Here is a 23,770-nt window from a genome sequence, read left to right as displayed (position 1 = left end):
CGCTGATGCCTCTGACACTGTATCTGCACATTTCTCACTGCAGAGTTCCAACAGGGATATCTTGAAGGCATTTCAAATTCAATGTGACAAAAAACACAAGCTCTTTATTTTCCCACCTATGCTTGCTTCTCTTCCACTAGTCTCTGTTCTGGCAGGTACCATGCGCCAGTCCAGAACCATCTGCCAATCCTGGAGTCATCCTAACTGTCCCCCACTTCCCATCCCTCCCTGTGAATCCAACTGATGCCTCTCGAATTCATTAGCTCTTCTCCATCCTCAGTGACAGTGCCTTGATGTAGGCTTTTTTTTTTTTTTTTTAAAGATTTTATTTATTTGAGTGAGAGCGCACCAGCAGGGTGGTGGTGAGAGGGCAGAGGGAGAGAGCAAAGCAGACTCCTTACGGAGCAAGGAGCCCAAAGTGGGGCTTGGTCCTAGAACCCTGGGCATGACTTGAGCCAAAGGCAGATGTTTAACTGACTGAGCTACCCAAGAGCCCGTGATGTAGGCCTTTTAATTCCTTACTTGGACTTCTGCAGTAGTCTCCTAACTAGTCTTCTAGTTTATGTTCCTGTTTCCATCTAGTCTATCCACCGTATTGCCAAGTTCCCCTTTAAAAATGCAAATCTGTTCATGTTATGAAAGACTGCTCACATGAAGCCTTTCCGGAGATGAACCCTGCCCTCTTGTTTCTCTACGTTCTTCACGTTGTAATCTATGCCGGCAACATCCAATAACCTGTCCTCTGTAACTAGGCTGTGGTTAGATCACGAGCCCCCGGACGTGCTAGTCCTTTTTATCCCAGATGCTCTTAGTTTCTTCTTCTCTAGCTAAATTCTTTGCTCTTCTGAGACTAAACCTTCTGCTTCCCTGGGAAGCCTCTCCTCACCTTCCCTTCCTTCTTTGGTGCCCTCTGTGCCCTCTGAAACCTCCACGATAGCTCTTAGTACATCCCCGCATTGACTTAGATATCTGTATCCCCCTACGTACTGGGGACCCCCTGAAAGCAGGGACTGGCTCTTATTCCGCCTTGAATCCTTGGCATCTGCTGTGTGCCTAGCACCCAGTGGGGCTGCTGAACCAAGAACAGGGATGCTTTTGGCCCTCCAGATTTTTATTTTCTTTCCCCCCCACTGGCAATTTTTCCTTGATACAGTTCCAATGACAGAAATGAACACGAGCATGACCTTGCACCTTACCTGATTGTGATGATCTGCCCGATGCCCAAGTCCAGGCCATTCAACTGTGCGATGAACACGGCTGCCACTGCCTCATAGAGAGCAGTCCCATCCATGTTGATCGTAGCTCCCACAGGCAGCACGAACCTGGTGATCCTCTTGTCCACCTGGTTCTTTTCCTCAGCACAGCGGAAAGTGACTGGCAGTGTGGCTGAACTGTGTGATAGAAAGAGAAAGGAACTTATGGTCCAGGAATGCCAGGGCTCAGTCCCCACCCTGGAGAGACACTTCTTCTTCTTCTTTTTTTTTTTTAAAGATTTTATTTATTTATTTGACAGAGACCATGAGTAAGCAGAGAGGCAGGCAGAGAGAGGAGGAAGCAGGCTCCTGGCTGAGCAGAGAGCCTGTGTGGGGCTCGATCCCAGGACCCTGGGATCATGACCTGAGCCGAAGGCAGAGGCATCAACCCACTGAGCCACCCAGGCACCCCTGGAGAGACACTTCTATGCCAAAAACCAATCCCAGAGCCCAAAGCACGCTGGCACTTCCGGCAGGTCCAGGAAGGAGAATGTGCTGGGTCCGGGGCTGCTCCAAGTGACAGTGTAACCCATTCTGGGGCTGCAGGCCATTTCGCAAGTTTGAGAGATACCCAGCAGGGGGCAGAAATGTTCAAGGACACAGGCAGAGAATCTAGAGGTCATTCCCTGAGTTAAAGGCAGCCAGAAAAGCACAAGCCAGGGAGGGGTCAGTTTCATCTGTGGTGGGGACAGCTCTCATCTGCAGCGGATGCGGATGAGAGCTGACAAGGCATGGCCCAGAGACTTCTCCCGGACACCCCTCCTCTGTTCACCTGGAAGAGATCATGAGAGCTGTCAGGAGAGCCTGAGCCATTCCCATGGCGAATCGGAAGGGGTTCTTCCGCACGACTATGAAGTAGATGAGTGGGAGAATGACAATGGAGTGGATCGCGAGCCTGTAAATAAGAAAGCAGGGTTGTAGAGCGCACCACCTCCTCACAGTAATCCCTTTTTCCAAACAGCTTTTTTAAAATTCATGATGGATCACTGGATTTTCATAATGACCCAAGAGAAAATGAGAAGTAGGGCAAGGGCATAGGTCTCCATATATCCACCAATGAGTATGAGGAGACTCACTTAGCAAATGAAGTATCTTTTCAAAGTGGTGAAGCCAGTAGCTGAATCCACATTTTGGAGCTCACAGAACACGTATGTCACACCGCCAAGCCGTGTGTGTGCTATTCCTGCAATAGGTGCTAACGAGCTTTCACTTCCTTCTGCTGCTGAATTCTTCCCACTCTTCTAAGACTCAGCAAAAGGTCCCTCTCCTCCAGGAAGCCTTCCCTCACCTTCACAGGTGGATCAGACCCCTGTTTCCTTGGTAGCTCTGTGGCTCACACTCATTGCTACCAAAACTCCTCATCCTACACCCAGCCCCCTGTTCCCTGCACCACACTGCTGTCCTGCTGGATGGTGCCCAGCCTCCCAAAGGGCCAGGAAGGAGCGAGTTCCTGCTTTCCTACAGGCATACCTCAGGACTGACCCCCTTTTCTTTGTTATTCCTGCCTTCCAAAACAACTCCTTGTTTCATGTATGACTATACAGGTTATGTAAAACAGGGGGCTTAAAAAATGAGACCAATCCAGCCGGTGCCATGTAAGAGTTTACAGATCAGTTAGTCAAAGCTAAAATAAGAAGAAATGAGGCCACTGAAAATACAGATCCTGAAGGTCCGTCATGAGGGTCTTCTAGATAGCAGGCATGGCTAAGAACTATGAGAAATTTAGTTTTCTGTTAGAAACCCAGGTAGGACAAACAGAAACCAGCAGAAATGTGTCATAAAATGGCTCAGCATAATAAACATCAGCCAAATCACTGCCTAGACACAGGCTCTGGCCTCTAGAAGGGTGCAAAGCCCTGCTCCCGTATCACTATGGCCCTGGGATTGGATGCTGTAGACACCCAGGCTGCTGCTTGTTGGCTGGAAAGGCTGTGTTTTTGGTAAACACAGATGGATTCCCCAGGGCACTTGCACTCCCAACAGGTGAGCTCACTGCCCAAGGTGGGTGTTTGGGAGCACTGACCTGCGGAAGTGTGGGTGATGTTTATTCATCCCCTTCGTTCATATTTCTTAGCATGTGTGACATATCCTGTCCCTGCCAGATATGGGGCACCATTCCTAAATTATCTCACCCTATCTCCCCTCAGGTGACCAATAATGGGCTGCAATGAATATGCAGACAACCTGCTGCCTCCCTGCTTTACCCACTTCTTCCCAGCCTGAAGACTTTCCCGGAATCCTCTCTGATACTCGGGTGGTGCAGGGAGTAGTAGCAGTGCCCAGCCCCACGAACGGGGTTGGAACCAACCAGCCACACACTCCTATGTGCTCAAGTATCATTGCATTCAGGCCCTGCCTGATTTCTTTCTTGGGACTGGAGTCCTTGTGAGCTATTCTTACGAGTTTGGTGAGTTTCCATCCTTGAAGAAGTGAATGCCAAAAGAGGATTCTAGTGGGTTTTGCTTGTTCCAATGAAGGGTTTTAACAACGAATAAAGGCAGCAATAAACCATGGTCCAGGCTGTTCTGCCAAGATCTGGCAATTAGCACAGTGTGATCCTCCCCCAGTACAGCTGCTAAAGGCCAGCCCCCCCCCACACCCCGCTCTCTTATCTCTGAACCCCATCTTCCTCGGCACATGGGAGAAGCCAATTATAACTGGAACACTGCTTCTCAGTAGTGATCCAGTGGCTCAAACACAGTTCCTGCTTCCTCTCCCGAGTCTGACATACCCACTCAGGACGGTGGCCATGTAAAGGCCCAGCTTGCGAAATATTTCCCAGTCTTCGACTTCTATGATCTTCCCAGCAATCAGGAACAAGATGCCAAGTGGCATGTAGCTAGAACATAAGCACAGCAAAGACACTTCCGTCATCAGGTGTCTTCTCGAGGGGGGACTGCTGGGGAGGAAACAAGCCAGGGCATGTACCTCAGCTTGGTGCCTGCGCTCAGCTGGGAGGAGCACTGGGTCCACAGGGAGGCTAAGGTTTCAGCCTCCGGTCCTGGTGGACCACACTGGTGCCAGGATTTAGCGCCTGTGCATGCACTTTAAATTCTACTCACCCAAGCTACCTTAGATGAGTGAAGTTGGCAAGCATGTGTGGTTAACAGCTGCCTATCCTGCACTGTGCTCCCGGGGCACGTACGTCCTGCCAATGGTCCCATCTGCAGATCTCATTTTTGCCTGACCCTCCCTAGATGGCACCACGGTCTCTCTAGCCTCAGTCATCTGGTCTCCCAGGCAGTCATATCAGCAACAGAGCGATGCCATTAGTCGTGGAAGTGCTCAGAACGACTCTGTTTGTGCAGCTCTCTTTGCGTGCCTTGTATTGGGTTAAGTGTTTGACATGCCTCATTTCCCCTAATGTACTTCTCCCCACCCGAGGGGCAGACTTTTATTATCCTTTTTTTACATAGGAAGAAGCTGAGGTTCAGTGGGAGTAAGTGGTTGAAATCGCTAGAGCCTTTGCGTCACTGTCGGTGTCTACACTTGAGAGTAAATAATGTTGGGTCAACTCAGTAGGACATAAATGGGGGCAGAGATCACCTCGCAAAGGTGGACTTGTTGGCACTTCCAGGGACAGGGCAGGGACTCAGGTGGTGCCGCTGGTGTGTTCTCATTCAAATGGCAGTTTCTTTTGGATGGAAACAAAATACAATTGCAAGTATTTTGAATATCACGTCTGGGCCCAACGAGGAGAGCACTTTGGGTTTCGGTGTGCCAGGAACCCCTTCAAGTCACTCTTTTAAGAGTTATTTCTTAGACAAAGGCCGGTTGGGAGCTGACCAGGGGCTTTGGGAGAACAGCAATGGCTGACACTCAGATTCTTATCGGTGAACTCATGCCTAAGTGATATGTCGAATTCCTGAACATTCCAGTGTCTCGGCATTCCACGTTCCTCCTTCCTAGGGGGAGGCCAGTGGAGAAGCGCAGGCCCCTCTATTCTAATTTTGAGGGGACAGCTTTAATAAGAAGCAAGATGGCATTCACCAGCATCTGCTCACCACATGATGATCTGAACGATTTTCATGGTTGCGTCACTCAGAGCATTGAAGAAATCCACCAGAATCTGTCCTTTTTCTCCCATCTTTCCAATGACAAGTCCAAAGACAAGGCAGAAGACAATCAAGCCCAGGACATTTATACCGTCCGAATACATGCCTACGACTTTGTATTCCTTTGTTTTGTTCTGTGGATCAAAACCAAGAGAATATACTGATGCGTGATTCTAATTTTGTTGGAAGGCAGAGGCCGCGGAATGAGAAGATATGATAGCCAGACATAACAAACTAGTAATCTACCAGTCAGAGTCAACAATACTTGGGGAGAAAACAAACAACAAACCACCTACACGTGTATCGAGTTCATATTGCTCCCATCTTCTGCCACAGAAATATAGTGATTTTTTTTTCACTTTCTCAAAAAACCCAAACTTGAAGATTTCTTTTGAAGTATTCTTATTCTGGGATGTCTTACATTTTTAATAAGAACTTTAGAATCAAGGCACTTTTCAGGGGTTATTTTAACTACTAGCAGCTTTGGAGTCTGCATGAAAAATATAGGACTTAAGAATGCAGGAAGCTCAAATTATTTGCCACGGTGAACATTTTTAGGATATCTATCTGATAGTGACACGCAGAAACCTTATTTACTGCCTCTAACTGGGTGGCCAACAGGACTTTAGAGATGTGAGTATTACCCAAACGGCTGCTACTGTGAACCGTTTCTTCCCCTTATCCTGGGTAAGAACAGCGAGAGAGATGCTGGGAAAAAACTTAACTCCGAGTGGGGCAGCATGAGATCTTCTGAGAGATTTCACAGGGAGATTACATAATCGGAGCAGCACAAGTCAGCCTTATAAAGTATTATAAAGGGTTGATAAGCTCCTGGCGTGCCTGTCATTTTTTACTTATAACCTGATATGCTCAAACACGGATTTATTGAGCCATGAGAGTGTGCTAACTGCACCGGCTACAGGATAAGTCTTAGAAATACAGCTCGACAGATAAGATAACCGTAGGGAAAGCAGACCCGTGAGAGCAATACAGTGCGTCACGAACTGCATGCCAAGCCACAGCTGCAGGCATCAGGCAGAGACGGAATGGGGGGCCGTGGGGTCAGGGAGAGCGCAGCCTCGCCGGCAGACAGGCAGGAGATGGAAGCATTTTCCAGAAAAATGACGTAAGGAGAAGCAAAAGTCATCTTGCCCTGGCCTGCCCTACCGTGCCTGGCCCCCAAACTAATTTAAGCCTCTGTGTTGAATGCCCCCGAGTAGCCTGCTCTTCCCGGTTGCAACGCTCATTGCGTAAGGGCAGAGGCCACACCTGTCTGCACCATTGGCCTCCCAGCGCCCAGGGGGTCTAGCTCGTGGGGGCTGTTCACAAAACTCTCGGTGGAATCACGTGCAAAGGTGGAAAGAAGGAGAAACCAAGGAGGTGGGTCTGGATGGGACAGAGGGCATCCAGGAGGGGAGCTGGGGAGCCGGGGAGGCGCCCGGACGTGGAGGGCCATTGGGCCAGGCGGACGACTTAAGGATTCCGAAGGACGAAGCAGGAGCCCACCTCGCTCTATCTGATTTGCATTTCTAAGTCTCCCAAACACTTGTTCCTTAAATCTTCTCTTCCTGTGTGGAGGAGGCCGAGACCTGTGTGGCAGAATCTACCACAGGACTAGGGAGGAACTACTTCATGCCCGTACGGTCCCTTCTCTACTGCTGAAACCCCAGCAGCTCTCAACACCCCAACCCTGACACCGTCAGGCCGGAGTGAGGCCGACCGAAGGCACAGGTGTCTTCTGTCTGGCCCGTCATAGCCTTCTCGCCCTGAGAATCACACACGGCGTTGCAGCCGATGCATGGGGGGGGGGGGGGCGTCTCAAACAGTGAAATCATCATGAAAAAGCACAAAAATGTGAAAAAAACATGGCATAAACACACCCCAAAAGGACACTGGTTTGCAATAAGAGAGCTGAAACAAGAAGCCAGCACCTGGGGTGCCCGCTGGCTCAGTCGGTAGAGCAGGTGACTCTTGAGCTCAGGGTCATGAGTTCAAGCCCCACACTGGGCATGGAGCCTACTTAGAGAAAAAAAGAAGGTGGCAGACCTTGGCCTTGCTCGCCCTCAGCTGGGAGTGCGTGTGTTGGGTGACTGGAACTTCTCACCACTCCCTGTGTTTCTGCAAACAACGTGAGAGCTTCGTGTTGATTTTGGGGGTTACAGATACATTTTAGCGGGTAGAAGAATTCACAAGTAGTGACGACTGACTGTATTTCCATCTCCTGCCTGTTCGCAGCTCTCCCTGCCTGCTGGGGAAGGGGTGCGGGCGACGAGGTACCTTGGAAGTGGCAGTTGTCATGATGGCTGTGACAGGTGCGTCTGTCACATTCGTCCCTGGCTCCCTGGGAGCATTCACTTCTTCACGCTTGGTTTTATACTGCAGGGTGGAGGGGGAGGAGAGAGACCAGAGAAACAAACAAAATAAGCCTTTTTCAAGCATCTGAGCCTAAACCACAGGAATAGGTCAGTTGGGCTAAACAAGTGCCATGGGAGCCTTCTGCCCCTGTCGCCTCTCCGGGCTCCCGCAAGGCTCTGGAAGCGAAGGCGAGACCACGAGATCCAAACCCCGGTTCCCAGAGCCACCATTCAACGATGTCAGAACGTTCTCTTTTATAATAAGGGGCAAATTAACAGAGCGATAATGGGGAAGAAAGTATAGGTTTCATTTGCTTTAAGAGACATTATGGGGTTCCTGCTACTCATTTTGTTTCTCTGTTTGCTCATTCATTATTCTTAATCTGGGAGAAACGCCTCATTACTTTGATGAGTGCAGTCACCGTGGCTTTAATACATGTCAAGAACTAGATGGTTGTTCCCAAATCAAAAACCCCTTTAGGGCCAGGCCACGAGGGACATTTCTGTTGAATTCCCTTCCTTCAGCTCTGGGGCGCTCTGCCGAGCTTCTGCAGGGAGGCTGAAGAAAGAGCTCATATACCCTCACGCCGGGCATCCGTGTCAGTCCTGCCAGGCTCCGCCAACCTTAAGAACCTTACAAATGACCACCTGAGGCTGAACCTTGAAATGGAGGTGGTTCTGTGCCTCATGGACGTTGGCAGGGAGCAAGCTCATGGCCACTTTTGTTGGTTTACACAGAGGGCTCTGTTGGCATAATTTATGTAAATGAATTCAGCATTTTGGGACAGACTCCACTGTCTTCAAGTGCACAGATAAACCAGAGGGAAGGGCAGCCAGGAGACGGAGTGAGGAGACCGCGAAGCTTTCCTAGAGACAAAAATCAGGGCTTTGTTGCACGGCCACGGGGCGTGCCAGCAACGGGCGCGCGAGGAGTAAGGAAAAGAAGGGACAGCAGGCACCGAAGGCCCCATGCGTGTTAGATACTGCTCTCCTTCATGCGGGAGGAAGGAAAGGCGCCGGGGCCGTTTCTGCAGGGTGTTTAACCGGCAGACGATCCAAGCTTCCTTGCAAATACCACGGGGTTCTCCCAAAACAGGGAAAGGGAGCCCGGGTCCATTGCAAGAGGGACTTCCCTGGGGCCTGGAAGACCAGAGGCACAGAGCAGAGAAGCCACCTGCGATGGCCCCGCCTGCATATTCCCAGGTTCGTTTCCTGCCATTTGGGGTGGGCGCATTCCAGCTCCTGGGTCACAGCAGGACATAAAAATCTCGAATGGGTCAAGTGAAGAGGGGAGCCGTCTGGAGGCAAAAGCCATTAGGATTACCTGCTGAAAACAGGCTTGGACAAGATTCTCAGGGAACATATTCCTGTTGGAGACATGAAAAGCAGTGTCACATTAAGGCACAAGTGTTTTGTTTTCTGTTATTTGTTTCTGTCACACTCAATACATTGGTGAACACGAGGAGAAGACAGCATCAGTACCCTGGTATCTTTTCTGGCCTCTCCTTTGCAAATACTTCCTCCAATAAAGAATCTGTCCCTCCCGCTGAGCTTCAACCCAGTCCAGAAAGCTCTCCCGAGCCACCGTCACTCTCCAGCCACCATCACCTCGCTGATGAGAGTATGTCTACGCGTGCTGTGCTCCGTGCCACACAGCACTGGCAGGCGGACGCTCACCGCCCAGGGACGTCTTTAATGTCCTGCACCCTCCGCGCTCGCCGACGGGAGCGCAGGCTTCCCGAGTCCACTGCTTTTGCTCTCAACGTCTTTATGCCAACTGCGGACATCAGCGCAGTCAGTCACTGAATTACGAATGATGTGAATGGATGCAACAGGACTAGGAAACAGAAGGTGTGGTTTTTATCAACTCTAAACTCCACGCCTGGAAACTCGGCCAAAGCACGGGATTAAGCTTTCTGTGGTTAAATTAGGTTTGGGAGGGCCACTGAAATGGAAAGAAAAACCGGCACGCAGCTTTGTTAGCCGTTTCTAAGGGCTTTGTTGCTCTCCTTCACGGAAACTGAGCTTGGAAACTGTACATGATGCCTTTGTAAGGCCAGCAGGTGTGAGAGAAATGATACGAAATTATAATCACCTGACACACTCGAAGGAAAGACCTTGGCCTCATGTCAGAGGTCGGCAAATAAATGCCATTTAAATTATAGGTGTCAACAAAGTATCTCAGGCATAGCTGTGTCTTTTTTTTTTTTTTTTTTTTTGCTTTAACTGGTATCTTAAAATTAACTAACCAATTTCCAGCCCTGATTGCTTCTGATAAAAGGGTTTCTCCTGTATAATTAAAAAGTGTATTTCTTCACGTGTCCTTTAGAACGGATCACATCCCCTGCTCAGCCCAGCATCTTAATGCAACAAGTATATACTTTCTGCAGCTCTGTCCATCCTGAATCCAGACAGAGGGGCCTGTTCCTCTCAACTGCTCTTGGACCCACAGTCTGGCAAGCAGGCCCAGATATGTAATTTTGGGGCACAGGGCTCACTGAACAAACACAATGATTCAAGAAATATCAGAAATTTCAAACCAGCGGGAACAGAGCCTCAGAGCACGCGTGGGTCCCAGTGACGGCAGCATCAGAGGTGGCAGGGCCACGGGGCGGCCCGGCTGGAAGGACACGCACCTGATCAGATCCAACATGGCGTCCACCGTGCTGACTTCGGGGCTGCTGCCTGTCCTGTCAATCTCGTCTACTTTCTGGGACACGCCAGGCTTGATGCTCACCACCAGCACGATGCCTGTGGCCAAGGAGAGTATCACCGAGCATTTAGAACCTTCCAGGACACCTGCCCCTGACCCCCAACAGTGCCTCCTTCTTAGAACCAGGGGGCATGGTGGAAGCAGGCAACACTGGAAGGAGACTCTGAGGTCCAGCCAAGATGCTGAACCCCATCCGGGGCCTCAGCAGCGGCCTTAATTACTCTTCCATTTAAATGAAGCAGAAGAAATTCCACCTCTGCCCCCTCACTTTTTAAATGAAGAGATGCATTCCAGAATTGCTTCTGAAAACACCTGAGAATTTTCTATTTTCTTTAGCTTAGGAGGTCAGCCTAGGCAGGGGTTGGATGAGGGTGATGTCCAGCTCAGGGCACCCCTTCAATATTTTTATGTAATTTTTGCCCACACATGCTAGTTATTTTCCTGAGGTGCCTACAGAACATGCCTTATCTTCCTTCTATATCCCAAGCCTCTCAAAATCTGGAAAGCTACTGTCTACTCCAATAAATGTTCAGGGTTAGGGAAAGTCGCATTTCCTGTGACTCTTGGGGGGATGGAGTGAGGGCAAATACAGGGAGAGAGAGGGTTCTTGCCGTAAGGAACTGTCTAAACAGGGAGTATCGGAGAGCGCCATTTTGGCCCCTGGAGGTAATGGGTTCCTGTCCTTTGAGGTGTCCAAAGGTGGGAGGCTGGAGAGCAGATCACGGCATGGGAAACTGCTTGACTGGAGGGGGATGCCAGTCCATGGAGCAGGACGTCAGGATGCCGAGCAGGTCAGTTTTGCCAGGGAGGGGAGTCCATGGGCGAGTCCAAGGACCATGGTGCATGTGGTTCCTTCTTCCCTCTCAGGGTTGCTGGAGAGACATGCACCGGCTTTCCCCTTCATGTCTCCCTGCCTCAGGAACCTCATGAGGAGAGGTGGCTTTGGTTTAAGGCAAGGTTCGGGCCCTCCCAGATGCCCTGCCTCACACGACTCCAACCTCACCATGTCCTAACAGTCCATTAAAGCAGAGCACCGGGGTCACGCCGGCCGCAACATCTGTGTACGCTCCAGCCTCTCTTCCCACTCGGGCGGCCTTAAAAACGTTAGGTCACGAAGGACGGCCCGCACTTTCTTCACAAAGGAATGCCAAAGGTACAAGAGCAGCGATATTCCCTTACTAGAACTTTCTCCCTTTTTGAAGTGGAATTTCTACTCTGAGTACCACGTGAAATCCGAAACGCCCTGCAATGGCATCGTTTTGGAAATATTTCACAATTACCCTCAACTCCACTACTGCGGATGAATCACTCCGTTTACAGATTATATAAGCTCTTGGCTTCACCTCCTTCTACCCAGTGAACCTGGTAAGGCACAGGACTGTCACCCAGGAACGTGTCAGTCCTGTATTTTCTTTATAGAAAAGGTGCTGGGTAGACTTGAAGCCCAAAGGCTTCATGGTGGTTTGACAAAACTACTTTTTGAATTTAAAAAAAGCATTAAAAAAAGCCCAGATACTTTTCAAGGACGAGTCACCATTAGACAGAGGAGGAAGGAATCCGAAATAGATTTTACCTAGAATTACAGCGATGATGGTGGTACAGAAGTAATAGACGACGGCGCGCAGACCGATTTTCCCGGACACGCTGGAATCCAGTGCAGCTACACCTGCGGGAGTGGGCAGGGGGAGGGAAGTCAAGTTACATTAGTTTTTTAAAAATGCCATTTCCAGCACTGGAGGTCATTCAACCCGCAGGCTGTGAGACAAAGCGCGAGAGCTGTCCTCTGCTCCCGCCAGGCCTATCTCACATGCCGGCTGGATAAGACGCAACGGGCAAAGGAAACCTTCAAAAGGCCCATGGGGAACGGACACGGAGGGCAGGAGGGAGGCTCCCCTGCCCCGCTCGGCCCGCTGCCTGGTCAGAGACAGGGGCCCTCCCCTCCCGCACCTGCTCGAAGAACTTCATCAAACTTTGTATGTCCCATCACCCCACAGCCGTCAGGATAAACCCCTTCTGGAATTCAGGGTCCAGAAAATTTGATCTTGGAGCGCGGAGACTGTTCAGTCCTCACATAATGAATTTCATAAAACTCATGACTGTTTGCCCTTCTGCCTTTCTCCGTCAGGAAGCTCAGAATCAACCAAAAAGATAACTTTTGTGTGTGGTTATGAAGGCAATAGCTGTTCATTATAATACTCTGAAAGAAGGAAAATGAAAACCAATCTGTCTCATCACCCATAGTTGACATGCTGGTGAACTTCTTGCCGGTATTTTTTTCTTGATTTTTTTTTTTTTTTGTTTTTTGTTTTTGTTGTTGTTTTTGGTAAACATAGCTAATTCTATAGTTTTTTTTTTTTTAAGATTTTATTTATTTATTTGACAGGGAGATCACAAGTAGGTAGAGAGGCAGGCAGAGAGAGAGGGGGAAGCAGGCTCCCTACTGAGCAGAGAGCCTGATGCGGGGCTCGATCCCAGGACCCCGAGATCATGACCCGAGCCGAACGCAGAGGCTCAACCACTGAGCCACCAAGGAGTCCAGTTCTATCGTTTTAAATTATCTCTTATTCATATGGTATTCCAAGAATTTTCTTGTTGTAAATTGCCTCTGAGGGTAAGTTTAGTAGCTACATAATCTTGTCATATGACCGAACCATAATGTAGTTAATAATCCACTTACTGCCGGAGCTTTGGAGAGTCTCAGAGCCAACCTCCATAATCAATCCCCGCAATTTCATTATTTATCCTGGCTAGCACATTTTCTTCTTTGTGTGATTTTCAAATTGCTTCTGCGTTAACAACCTTATCATGTATGGCTCTGTGAGACAACTTAAAATATCCATTTTCCAGAGGTAGGATATAAACAGAGATTTCCAATTTATAAATTTCCAATTTAAGAGACTTCTGGCCACAGGGTTAGCTGCAGGCTCAAATGGCCTTTGGTGGCCTATCAAATGACCGACGTCGCCTGGGACCGGAAGGGTTGTCCAGAGTGCCGAGAAGACTTGTAGAGGTGGGAGGGAACATCCCTTCTTGCTAGAAACCCTTGACCTCCAGGAAAGATGCTTCTCTAAGGTGAGCCAAAGGATGTCGCTCCTCGGACAAGACGGGGAAGTGAAGAAGCAGCCAAACACCTTTCAGCAAGCTGTCATTTGAAGGTTTCAGGCAAGGTAGGGACCTTGCCCGATTTCCAAAATGAGAACCAACTGAGTCAACTGATCATCACAGAAAGTCACTGCATCTTCGGCCCGCGTGAGAGGTCCCATAGCCGTGAGCAAAGCCTGATGCAGGGCACCCCAAGGAAAGGCCATAAACCAGTCGGCTACCAGCACGCAAGGAATATACAAGGTAGCTTGTATGTTCACTCCTGACACTATAAAAAGTCCCTTTTTAAAAGCGACTGGGGGGTTATGCTTCTCACATATAATTGTACATATTCTGTAAGGAAGCTATCGTCATCATCACGATGACAGGAGAAATCATCTCTCCCTGTAAACGTGCAGTTCCTCCCAGCTGGGGACTGTGCCTCCGGAGGCTACTATTTTGAGAGAAGGGACTCTGGCCTCCTTGGTGAGCACCTCAGGATGTTGTAAGGGCCCGTTTGCCAAGCCGGGGACAAGAGTGTGCCATCGCCATCTGATGGGCCTATTGTCCCAGGCACAGCCTAGAGGAACTCCGATGATGATTCCATTGTCTCTCTCTGGGGAAAATGCACCTGGGTGTGGTGAGAAGGCTGTCTTCTCCTCATGGCGGGACAATTAAAAATCATGACTTGGGCAAGAAACAACAACAATGATAACAACAAAAAAACCAAGAGACATTGAAGGCCCCAACTCAGAAATGAAGGAACTATCTCATATTCCACTTCAGTCTCTCAAAAAAAGAGCAGACGGGTTCCTGGGTGGCTCAATCGGTTGAGCGTCTGCTCAGGTCATGCTCTCAGGTCTGAGCCCCGAGGCGGGCTCCTGGCTCGGTGGGAGTCTGCTTCTCCCTCTCCCTCTGCGGCCCCCTCTGCTTGCACTGTCTCGTTCGCTCTCTCTCCCTCTCAGATAAATAAATAAAATCTAAAAAGAAAAAAAAAAGAGCAAACAATAATACAAATATGTAAATTTGCTAACTTTAAATGTGAATGGAAAATGTGCTCTAATATCCTATTTTAGAGCTCTGGGCATTATCTTCATAAACAGTCAAAATAACTATATCAATAAGGTGATTAAAAAAAAAAAGGAAAATCACCAATTTAACAAAACTCCAGGTCACCTGTATCAGCCGGTTCACGTAATCCTCTCTTGGACCAGGACGTAATCCTGGTCCAAGAGAGGATTTGTTTTCAGATGGACCATCCTTGGGCAGAGGGCTCATTTCAGCGGCTCTCAACCCCTAGGGGGCTGACGAGTGCCAGGTTCGCAGGGGAGCTGCAGAGCTGTTCTTGGGTACATGTTTTGCACCCTCTAGGGGGTTTCCTCCAGCAGGGAAACAAATTAAATCTATGTAGGTAACTGTTTTGTATCCAGCATATATTAATATGTCTTAATTTGTCTTAATGATCTGGCCATGGGCTGGTGCCCCTACTTCTATTCCAGGACCCAGCTGGTAACGAAAGGTTTTGTAATAATGAGATTCTGGGTAGAAAAACTGGAAGCAAATTCATCCCCCAAAGCAGCCAGCCAGCTCCTCTCTGCTGGAGTACAGCACCTGTTTTGTATGACTTTCGAGAGGGCTTTCTCATTCCTCAAATCTACTTCCGTCCTCCACTTCTGGGTAGATCAGAAATGTGTTCAAACCAACCACCGTCCTCTACATTCGACCTCTAGAGTTTCCCTTCTACCCCTCCAGTCATCCCCGATCGGGGGCAGAGCTCGCCCCCACGTCCGGGTCCTTGGATTCATAACATGGTGTTGAGGAGAGAGGTGGTGACCACCGGCGCAGAGGCTGGGAACAGAAGCAAGAAAACAGCCTCATCTTTGAAAACCTCCGTAAGTAACAGGAACATGACTGAATTTCATGTGAAGATAAAATGTCCGTCCGGAAGCCCTATACCCCCTACCTGCCAATCACAGCAAACATGCTGACGATAATTATAATAAAAATGATGATGAACTACACACCGTGTAGCGGGCAACGATGGCCGGTGAAGGGGGTTGCCTTCTTTCACGCTCCATACCAGGCTGAGGCTGGGATCCCAACCCAGATTCGACCCCAAAGGCCAAATACTTAACCACTGTGTCCAGCTGGCTCTAGTCATGTGCTACGAAATTCCAGACCATCACTGCCTCATGCAACTTCTGGGATGATGGAAATGCTATTCCTGCGGTCTGATGTCGTAGCCAGAAGGTACGTGCAGCCAACAAGCGCTTGAAATGTGGCTGGTGTGACTGGGAGTTTTCACTTGCCTAACCTCATGAATGTCACACGTGGGTAACGGTGGCCATGCTGGACAGCGCCACCTCTAGATGCACAGCTGCTCAGGAGATTAGAAACAGTACCTACAACACACCTAGTACAGGGCCTAGACCTTAATTGTACCGGCAAGTAGCCCCCATTCTTCCTGCACAAAATAGTCACCGGAAGGCACTAGCAAGTATTAGTTCATTCATTCCCTCTCTTTTTTATTTTTTCCAGAATCCTTCTGTATTCCTTCATCACACCGGCACTAAAGAGATGCTTTAAGAGCATCCATCAGCCCATTTCACATTCTGGTATGACCTCCAACGGCACGGGTGACAAACTAGCGAATCCTCATCCTGGCTGAAGAGACCTGCAACCGCCCCCCCAACCCCCAGCCTGTGACAGCTTCCAGCTTGGTTGTCCCCCAGCCCTCGGCCCGGAGCAGACCCAGCTCCCTCCCACTTTTCAGGGACTCCTTTCTCTGCCAACTGCCTTCCCTCTGCTCTTGGCTTGTCTACGTTCAAGTCTCTTCCTGGGGCTCCTTCTCTGAGTCACCAGGCTGAACCAGGCTCCTCTGTTTTCCTCACCTGGCACCCTGCTCATACCACATTTCACAAGTTGCATCAATGGGCTCATCATTTACCAGCTGTCTTTCACACTAGACTGTAGTGAGCAGCACGGAGGCCAGGAGGCCCAGAAGTCTGCATGGTCACCCATGCACACCTAGTGTCAGCATGGAGGAGGAGGCTGACTTACGTGTGGCAGTAGAATGAGTCACCTAGTTAGAGTTCCCTGCCGCAGGCCCCTCCCTCAGTCTTTGCTCCCTGGATGGCAGAATGTTCCAGAACAGAACTGGAGACTCTGCACCAGTCCCAGGTGCTGCTCTTATGATCTGCGTGATCTTGAACAGTCCTTGGAACTGGCCTCATCTCTGAGGATGGAGATAAGGTTTCCCCTACCTTACGACTTCCTTGGGTTGCTAAGAGGGTTAAATGAACAAGTTCATTCCGCAGAGAAAACAAGGCTGGATACCTCACCTCGCAATTCCAGAGCACAGGCACGTCTCTGCTGCCTGATTAATATCCCTGGGATGTAACAGGGAAAGAGAGGAGGCAGACAGGAGCATGCAAAATATATTCCCGGGCACGGCTTGCCCATCACATCTACTTTTCTTAGAGGCATCAATACAAAGAACTCCCTAAAAATAGGTATGTCACCACCTTAGACTATTCTGTGAAGTTAACAAAATAAACCGGTCCTTGCACAGAACCCACTAAAGGTCACTTTGCAGACTCTTCATTTGATGTTCAAAGTGTGTCAAGAAGAAGCTGGCTGGTCTCCTGGTCTTCAGCCATTCAGGGAGCGGTTTGCAATATTTTTATTATCTTTTTTCAATACCACAGGTCTTGGTGCTATTTATAGTTGGGCCTCACTTTTCAGAAGACCCCAGAGCTTTTATGGGAGGCTTATGATTCAGTAGGAGCATGAAACACAGCTTAGAGGATGTGAGGAACTCAGCCATTCTTTTCAAAGTCCATAGGAATTCTTTGACATCAGGACAGCAAACAGTTCAGTGAAGCTTCTCTCTCTTTTTATTAACCACAACCTAAGTATTTTTGAGCTCTCTTTTTGCTTGTCCTTATCCTGTAAAATCGGTAGCTCAGGATTCTGGGTAGAAGCCACTTATATGCTTATCACTTCTATGGTGAACTTTACAATCTAGTATCTTACAAAGAGTAAGTCTTTTTTATAACGTTTTCCTTTCCAGAATGAATGCATTGTGTGTACTTGCATCTGTATGGCTCCATTCTGATACTGGCTCTGTAGCTTCTGATGCCAACACAGGGACTTTCTAGAAACTTCTGACGATATCAGGAATATCACGACAGAGTATTACTATTTTTCCTATTTCACATTTGAGGACAAGTTAAGAAACTTGTCAGGGTTTCCCAGGTAGCAAGTGGCAGAGCTGGGATTCAAACCTGGGCAGTCTGGTTCCTTGGTCTGCTCGCTTCACCACTAGACTCTCCTGCCCCTGTGATTGATACCGACAAACATTTTTGTTTGACCACATTTTGTCAGGCTTCTGGACCTTCTCCTAAATCCATCTGTGTATTTCCCTGCAAAATCATGTAGTTTTCGTAAAAAACTTTCCTAAGTCGGTTTAACCAAACCCAGTAACTGATCACTCTGCATCCCTAATCAGGCCCCCCCCCCCTGTTTTCCACCATCCCCCTGGCCTGCCTTCAGCAAGAATCCTACTAGGCTGGTTTAGCCAGAATCCCCCTTTCCTCTGATGGTTTCTCTCAGTGATTTTCCACCCACGGATCCCCCCTCTCCTGCTCCTTGAGGATCCATTCTCGCTTGCTGATGCTGTATTCAGAGTTGAGCCCCATCTCTCCCCCCTTCCCCACTGCGGAATCCCATCACAGTCGTCCTCACGCCGGTCGCGAGGGTCCGGGATGACGTCTACCTTACCACCTTTAACAAGTGTCACTGAATTTCTTTTTTCTTTTTTTCCCTACCTGTGGTCTCACTGACATGTGGAATTTAAGAAAACAAACAAACAAACAAACAAATAACAACAGAGGATCATAGGGGAAGAGAGGAAAAAAATAAAAGAAGATGAAACCAGAGAGGGAGACAAAACATAAGAGACTCTTAATCATAGGAAACAAACTGAGGGTTGCTGGCGGGGAGGGGTAACTGGGTGCTGGGCATTAAGGAGGGCAGGTGATAGAATGAGCTCTGGGAATTGTATAAGACTGATGAGTCACAGATCTGCACCTCTGAAACCAATACTACATTATATGTTAATTAATTGAATTAAAATTTAAATATGAATAAAACAAAACAAAACAATACTTCCCATTCAGGGGGTTGCTTTGCAGAGCACAGCCCGGGTGGCGGTCACCGCTGTCACTTGCTTCCCCATGCCTAGACAGACACCTGATGAGGACGCACGTGTACCCTCCCAACCTCACTCCTCTTCCCCGCGTCTCCAGAGTGCCACTCGAAGTCTCCCTGTCCTCCTCGAGGGATGCTGTGCCGTCTGTTGTTTTCTCCTGCCTGGAGTCCCTGCTCCCTTCATCGGCTGGAGTCTGATCTTTTCTTGAAAACTCCATCCCAGAGTCCCCGCCACCATCCTCATTCGCACAAGGCACTTATCACACCGCATCTTTCTTGCTAGAGCAAGACTCCTATCTTTGTCATGTGTGCCTAGCACAGAGCCTGGGATGTTGAAGATGGAATGAATGAGTGAATGAACGAATGAGTGAATGAGTAAGTGAATGAATGAGTGAATGAACGAATGAGTGAATGAGTAAGTGAATGAATGAATGAGTAAATGAATGAGTGGCATCCCAGGTCCATGCATTCAACACAGAGAAGGTTTTGCATGGTTTTTCACTCGTTTTTAAAAAAGAAACAAAATCAGGCTAATTTACAGTCGAACGGAGCTGGGGGCCCGTGGAGTCATGGCATTGGCAGAAACTAAAGCTTGTTCCTGGCTGATTCTCGGGGCTTCACTGTCTCAGAATGAGGCTGAAGCAGGGCCCGTTTCTCTCTTGCCACTTTTCATTTGCTCGCTGTGGTAAGTGGCACGTTCATCGTGGGAGCTCCAGTCTTTATCCACTAGGTGCCCCTTTCCACTTTGCAGAAAAGGCATCCTAGACATCAAATTAATATAATAAGTCCTCTGGCTTCAGGAGCTGTGTCCTAGCTCAACGCGAATTTCCCGATGATCTTAGGGAAATGTTTAATTCATGAGTGCAAAGCGGCTTAGTTCATCTTATTTTCTCGGTTCTCCATGGAGGCTGGGGAAAGTTAAAAAAAGCCCTTCGATTCAGGCAGAGCCCAGTGGTTACAGATGTTGCCTATGAGGCAAGAGTTTCCTTCTTGGTCTGCACAGTTTCAAGCTGCCACACTGCCTTCCTCAGCATGGAGTTTTAAGTTTACAGGCCACCTGGGAATGACAGTTTTTATAGAGATAAAACTACAAAAAACCTACCAATGTTTCCAGAAAAGCACGCATACTCCCCCACCCCACCCGTGCCGCCACCAGCTGAAGTTGACCTCAAATGCTCTTAGCTCCCTCGGGCGAGAGGTACGTGTGATACGTGTGTCTCCTACCTTTCTACCTTCTTGCCCACGAGGGGACTCGTGGACTCCTGGGCTCCGCGAACAGGTGGGTGGCAGGCACCTCACCAGGAGGCTTTCTCTTTGTCTGTTTTCACACAGTTGGGGTTAAGAAATGTTCAATTCAACTGAACCCTGGTTCAAGGGGCACACGGTACTATTCTTTCCACTGGAGGACACAGGGTAGTACCCAGGTACCCAGTAGCTGATGAGTAAATGGATACATAGCTTGAAAAAAAAAATGCCTTCCCTAGCCCACACGACCCAAATGCGTCATCGCTTCCTGAGAAAACAGGCACCTCCAACAACCTTGACTGACTTCTCCCTTCCTCAGTATCTCTTTGAGGCATTTATACTCATTGCCTGATACGAGTAGTAGCTGTTTGCTCTGTTGGTTTATTTTTGCCACATAATTCCACCTCAACTAACCTGTATCTTGAGAGTTCAAACTAGTCTTGTCTGTCATTTTTTTTTTTAAGATTTTATTTCTATATTTGAAAGAGAGAGATCACAAGTAGGCAGAGAGGCAGGCAGAGAGAGGAGGAAGCAGGCTCCTGCTGAGCAGAGAGCCCGATGTGGGGCTTGACCCCAGCACCCCAAGATCATGACCTTAACCCACTGAGCCACCCAGGTGCCCCTCTTGTCTGCCATCTTGACCGGCTGCTGGCTGGCTTCCTGTCATCGCAAACACAAACTTTACTGGCAAACAGCTCTGCCCATCACTTACATGTTGCTTACGACCGCTTTCCGGTGACAGCCAGTGGGGAAGCTGGACAGAGACCGTCTGGCTTGAAAAACTTAAAACACTCACTATCTGTTCCTTTACAAAGAACGTTTGCAAACCCCTGCTTGCTAAAAGGCCAACTGACTAAGCCTCTGTAAGACTTAACTTATTTTCTTGGTTAAAAAGCAGTGGAAAACCCCTGTCCTTAGAGTTGAGATCAAGCCCCCTAAATTTGGAAATCCTGATGTCGATGTTGAAGTGACAATAATTTAAAATTTGAAGCAATTTTTTTTTTAAAATCTTTGAAGGGTAGAGTCTTACATTTATCCTTGAAGAAGCTCCCCACAAATGTCAATCCAGTACCCAGCCAGTGCTCTTACCCAAATAGGAAGGTCCTTAGTAAACAGAATGCAAGTGTTTCCTACCAAAGTCTTAATGTTTGTTATGTGATTTGTTCAGGAGGTGAAAGCAGTACTAGCACCCCGGGACTCAAGGGGGGAGCTTCCCTGGCTTGGTCTGGATTTAGAGTGGACGGCTGCATACTGCTGCGGTTTCTTGAAGGGTCAGCGAGTGTAAAAATCCAGCGTGAAGCGACATAGGAACGGGCAGGAATAAGCATCTTGTTCCCAGGAGGAACCGCACCCAAGAGCTGGCACAGACTCAGCATAGCCCAGCCTGGACAGACCCCCAAGTCTTGCGAGTTGGGCGGCTGTGCCCCCACCCAGCAGGCACTAACGGCACCCATTCCAGTATGAGTCTCCTGATGGGGTACCCAAGGCAGACCATCCCTCTGCAGCCAGGAGGAGGGTTTCCTCCAAAGTGGATATTGCTTGATGGTGGTCCTCCCAGGGAGAGGTTGCTCCTGGACCAGGACATGCACTATCACTGCGTGATGGTGAAATCTGTCCTTTTCAAAGCCTAGTGTCAGGGGATGGGGCTGGGGGCGTGGCAATGTCCATCATCATATGCAGGAAGGACTAGGCTGGCAGTTAAAAAGGGGCAGCCCTCTTAAAACCCTGGGCCTCTCAGAAGACCTTCACTGGGGAGCACCTGGTGTAACTACTGGTGTTTCCCCTACTTTCACTCCCCAACCTTTCATAAGCTTTGTTCCAAAGAACAGCCTGGGCTCAGCTCTGCTATGAAGAATTATGTTCTCATTCCTGTTTTAGGCTAGAGGGGCACAGGGGGGAGGTCCTCAGGGTCAGAGGGGCAGGTACAGGAGACACCGGGGCAGGGGTGCAGCTGTGCCTGGCAGAGCACTTCTGGCCCAGGTGGTGGGGGCAGAGAGGCTGGAGTGGAAGAGATGGGGCCCTCTGCCTGAGCACAGCTGGGGCGCCACCTTGGAAAGATGCTCAAGGAAGCTCTGGAAGCGACCGTTGAGGGGCTGTTGCCTTTCCCACGCTGGTCCTAGGAGGCTCAAGTCATCATCATTTGTGTATCAAGGAAAACCTTCCCTGAATTTACACTCCGTGGATGGTGAGGCCTGGACCAGGGTTTTCCAGAGCCACAGTCCTCGGGCATCGGCATTCGCCACTTCCCTTGCTACTCCCCTGGTGGTCTGCTACAAATACAGCTTAGCAACCTAGATGTTAACAGTCTGATCATCACACGTGTGTCCCTCAGGATGTTAAATTACGGGAAGGATTCTGTTTGTGCCGACACTGCCTGCCTCTGAAAATGTCTTGAGATTTTGTCTACTCTGCCTTCTCTTTTTTTACCCTAACTAAATTCTAGACTCTGTCATCTTATCCCTACATAATTCCATACGCATCATAAAGGACATTTTCTCATGTAACTAACTGCCATCATCCCCACTAAGAAAATTTATCAACCATTTCTTGATACCATCTAACACCCAGCCTATATTCAAATTTCCCCGATTAATGCAACATCTTACCCTCTTTGTCACATGAAGAAGCCTCCTTCTGTTTAAAAAAAAAAAATAGCTATAAAGTATGTTTTTATGTCAGCTGAGGCTGTGATGACAGAGGGTTTTTTTTTCCCCTCTTTGTTAACTCGTCAAGAGAGTTTCCTTTATGCAGAACCACAGTTTACTAGTCGCAGGTCTCAATTTTTATTTCTATTTCTAATTTGTGTATGCTAAGGGCATTCGTTTCACTCTCCTCATCTTCCAACATCCATCTTCCTTTGTCCTAGTAGGTGCATAAAATAAGTTACTGATCTGCTGGGTTTATGAAGGCATTTGGATGTGAAAAGGGCTCTTCTTGTGTATTTCCATAGGAGTCCTGTGCTCTCCCCTGCTGTCTCCCTCCTGGGCCGGGGAGGGGGGCTGAGGGCCCCTGCAGGGTCTGGGGGTGGATGGGGCACCAGGGAAAAGGTGTTGAGGAGCTGCAGGAGCCTGGGAGCACAGCCGGGAGGAGGGGAGGGGGACCCTGCTCGAGGCTCAGCGGGAGGAGCACAGAGCAGAACCCAGCCCACTCTCTAGAGCAGAACCCAGCCCACTCCCTTTTTTTCTTTCTTTCTTTCTCTCTTTTTTATTTGAGAGGAAGAGGGAGCATGTGAGAGAGAGAGAGACAGAGAGCGAGCGAGAGCATGAGCATGGGGAGACACAGAGGGAGAAAAAGACTCGCCACTGAGCAGGGAGCCCAATGTGGGGACTCGATCCCAGGACCCCAAGATCATGACCTGAGCCAAAGGCAGATGCTTAACCCACTGAGCCACCCAGGCGCCACCCCCCTTTTTTTTTTTCTTAAAAAAGAAAGAAAGAGGGAGAGGGGGAGAAAGAGAGAGAGAGGGAGGAAGAGAGAAAGAAAATACGAAACCAAACAAACAAAAATAACACACACGTGTTTGCCTTGAAAATGTAAAGAAAGCACAATGAGTCATGTTTCCTTACTACCCTGATCTAACCATCATTAACTGTTTGGGGTGTGTCCCGATGTTTAAAAATGCACATAAATTATAATAAATTTTGGATTGTACACAGCATCCTGTTGTATAATTTGTTTTTATCTTCCTTAATTATACCATGTGAGGACATAACCACATGTCATTAAATGTTTCCAAAACAAGGTTTCTAACGGTTGCAGAGAATCCTAAACTTGGGGGTAAAACGTACATTTAGACCGCTTATAATTCACGACCATTATAAACAATATGCTACCATGAACATTCTTGTACCCAAATCT

General features: G+C 48.7%; 1 protein-coding gene across 1 annotated transcript in view; it reads right to left on the bottom strand.

The window, feature by feature from the left end:
* The window catches only part of SLC1A1 (solute carrier family 1 member 1), a 76,463-nt gene that overhangs the window by 9,597 nt on the left and 43,096 nt on the right, over window positions 1–23,770 (bottom strand). The window contains exons 3-10 of the mRNA XM_059141780.1: window positions 11,949–12,041; window positions 10,299–10,413; window positions 8,987–9,029; window positions 7,586–7,684; window positions 5,258–5,442; window positions 3,985–4,092; window positions 2,026–2,148; window positions 1,197–1,391 (exon numbers count right to left, since the gene is read on the bottom strand). Coding sequence (XP_058997763.1) covers window positions 1,197–1,391; window positions 2,026–2,148; window positions 3,985–4,092; window positions 5,258–5,442; window positions 7,586–7,684; window positions 8,987–9,029; window positions 10,299–10,413; window positions 11,949–12,041 — 961 coding nt within the window. The remainder of the gene's footprint in view (window positions 1–1,196; window positions 1,392–2,025; window positions 2,149–3,984; window positions 4,093–5,257; window positions 5,443–7,585; window positions 7,685–8,986; window positions 9,030–10,298; window positions 10,414–11,948; window positions 12,042–23,770) is intronic.

Source organism: Mustela lutreola, chromosome 12, assembly GCF_030435805.1.
Source record: "Mustela lutreola isolate mMusLut2 chromosome 12, mMusLut2.pri, whole genome shotgun sequence".
NCBI classification, from domain to species: domain Eukaryota; kingdom Metazoa; phylum Chordata; class Mammalia; order Carnivora; family Mustelidae; genus Mustela; species Mustela lutreola.
Note: the sequence above shows the minus strand (reverse complement) of the source record. Positions and strands in the feature narration are given on the sequence as shown.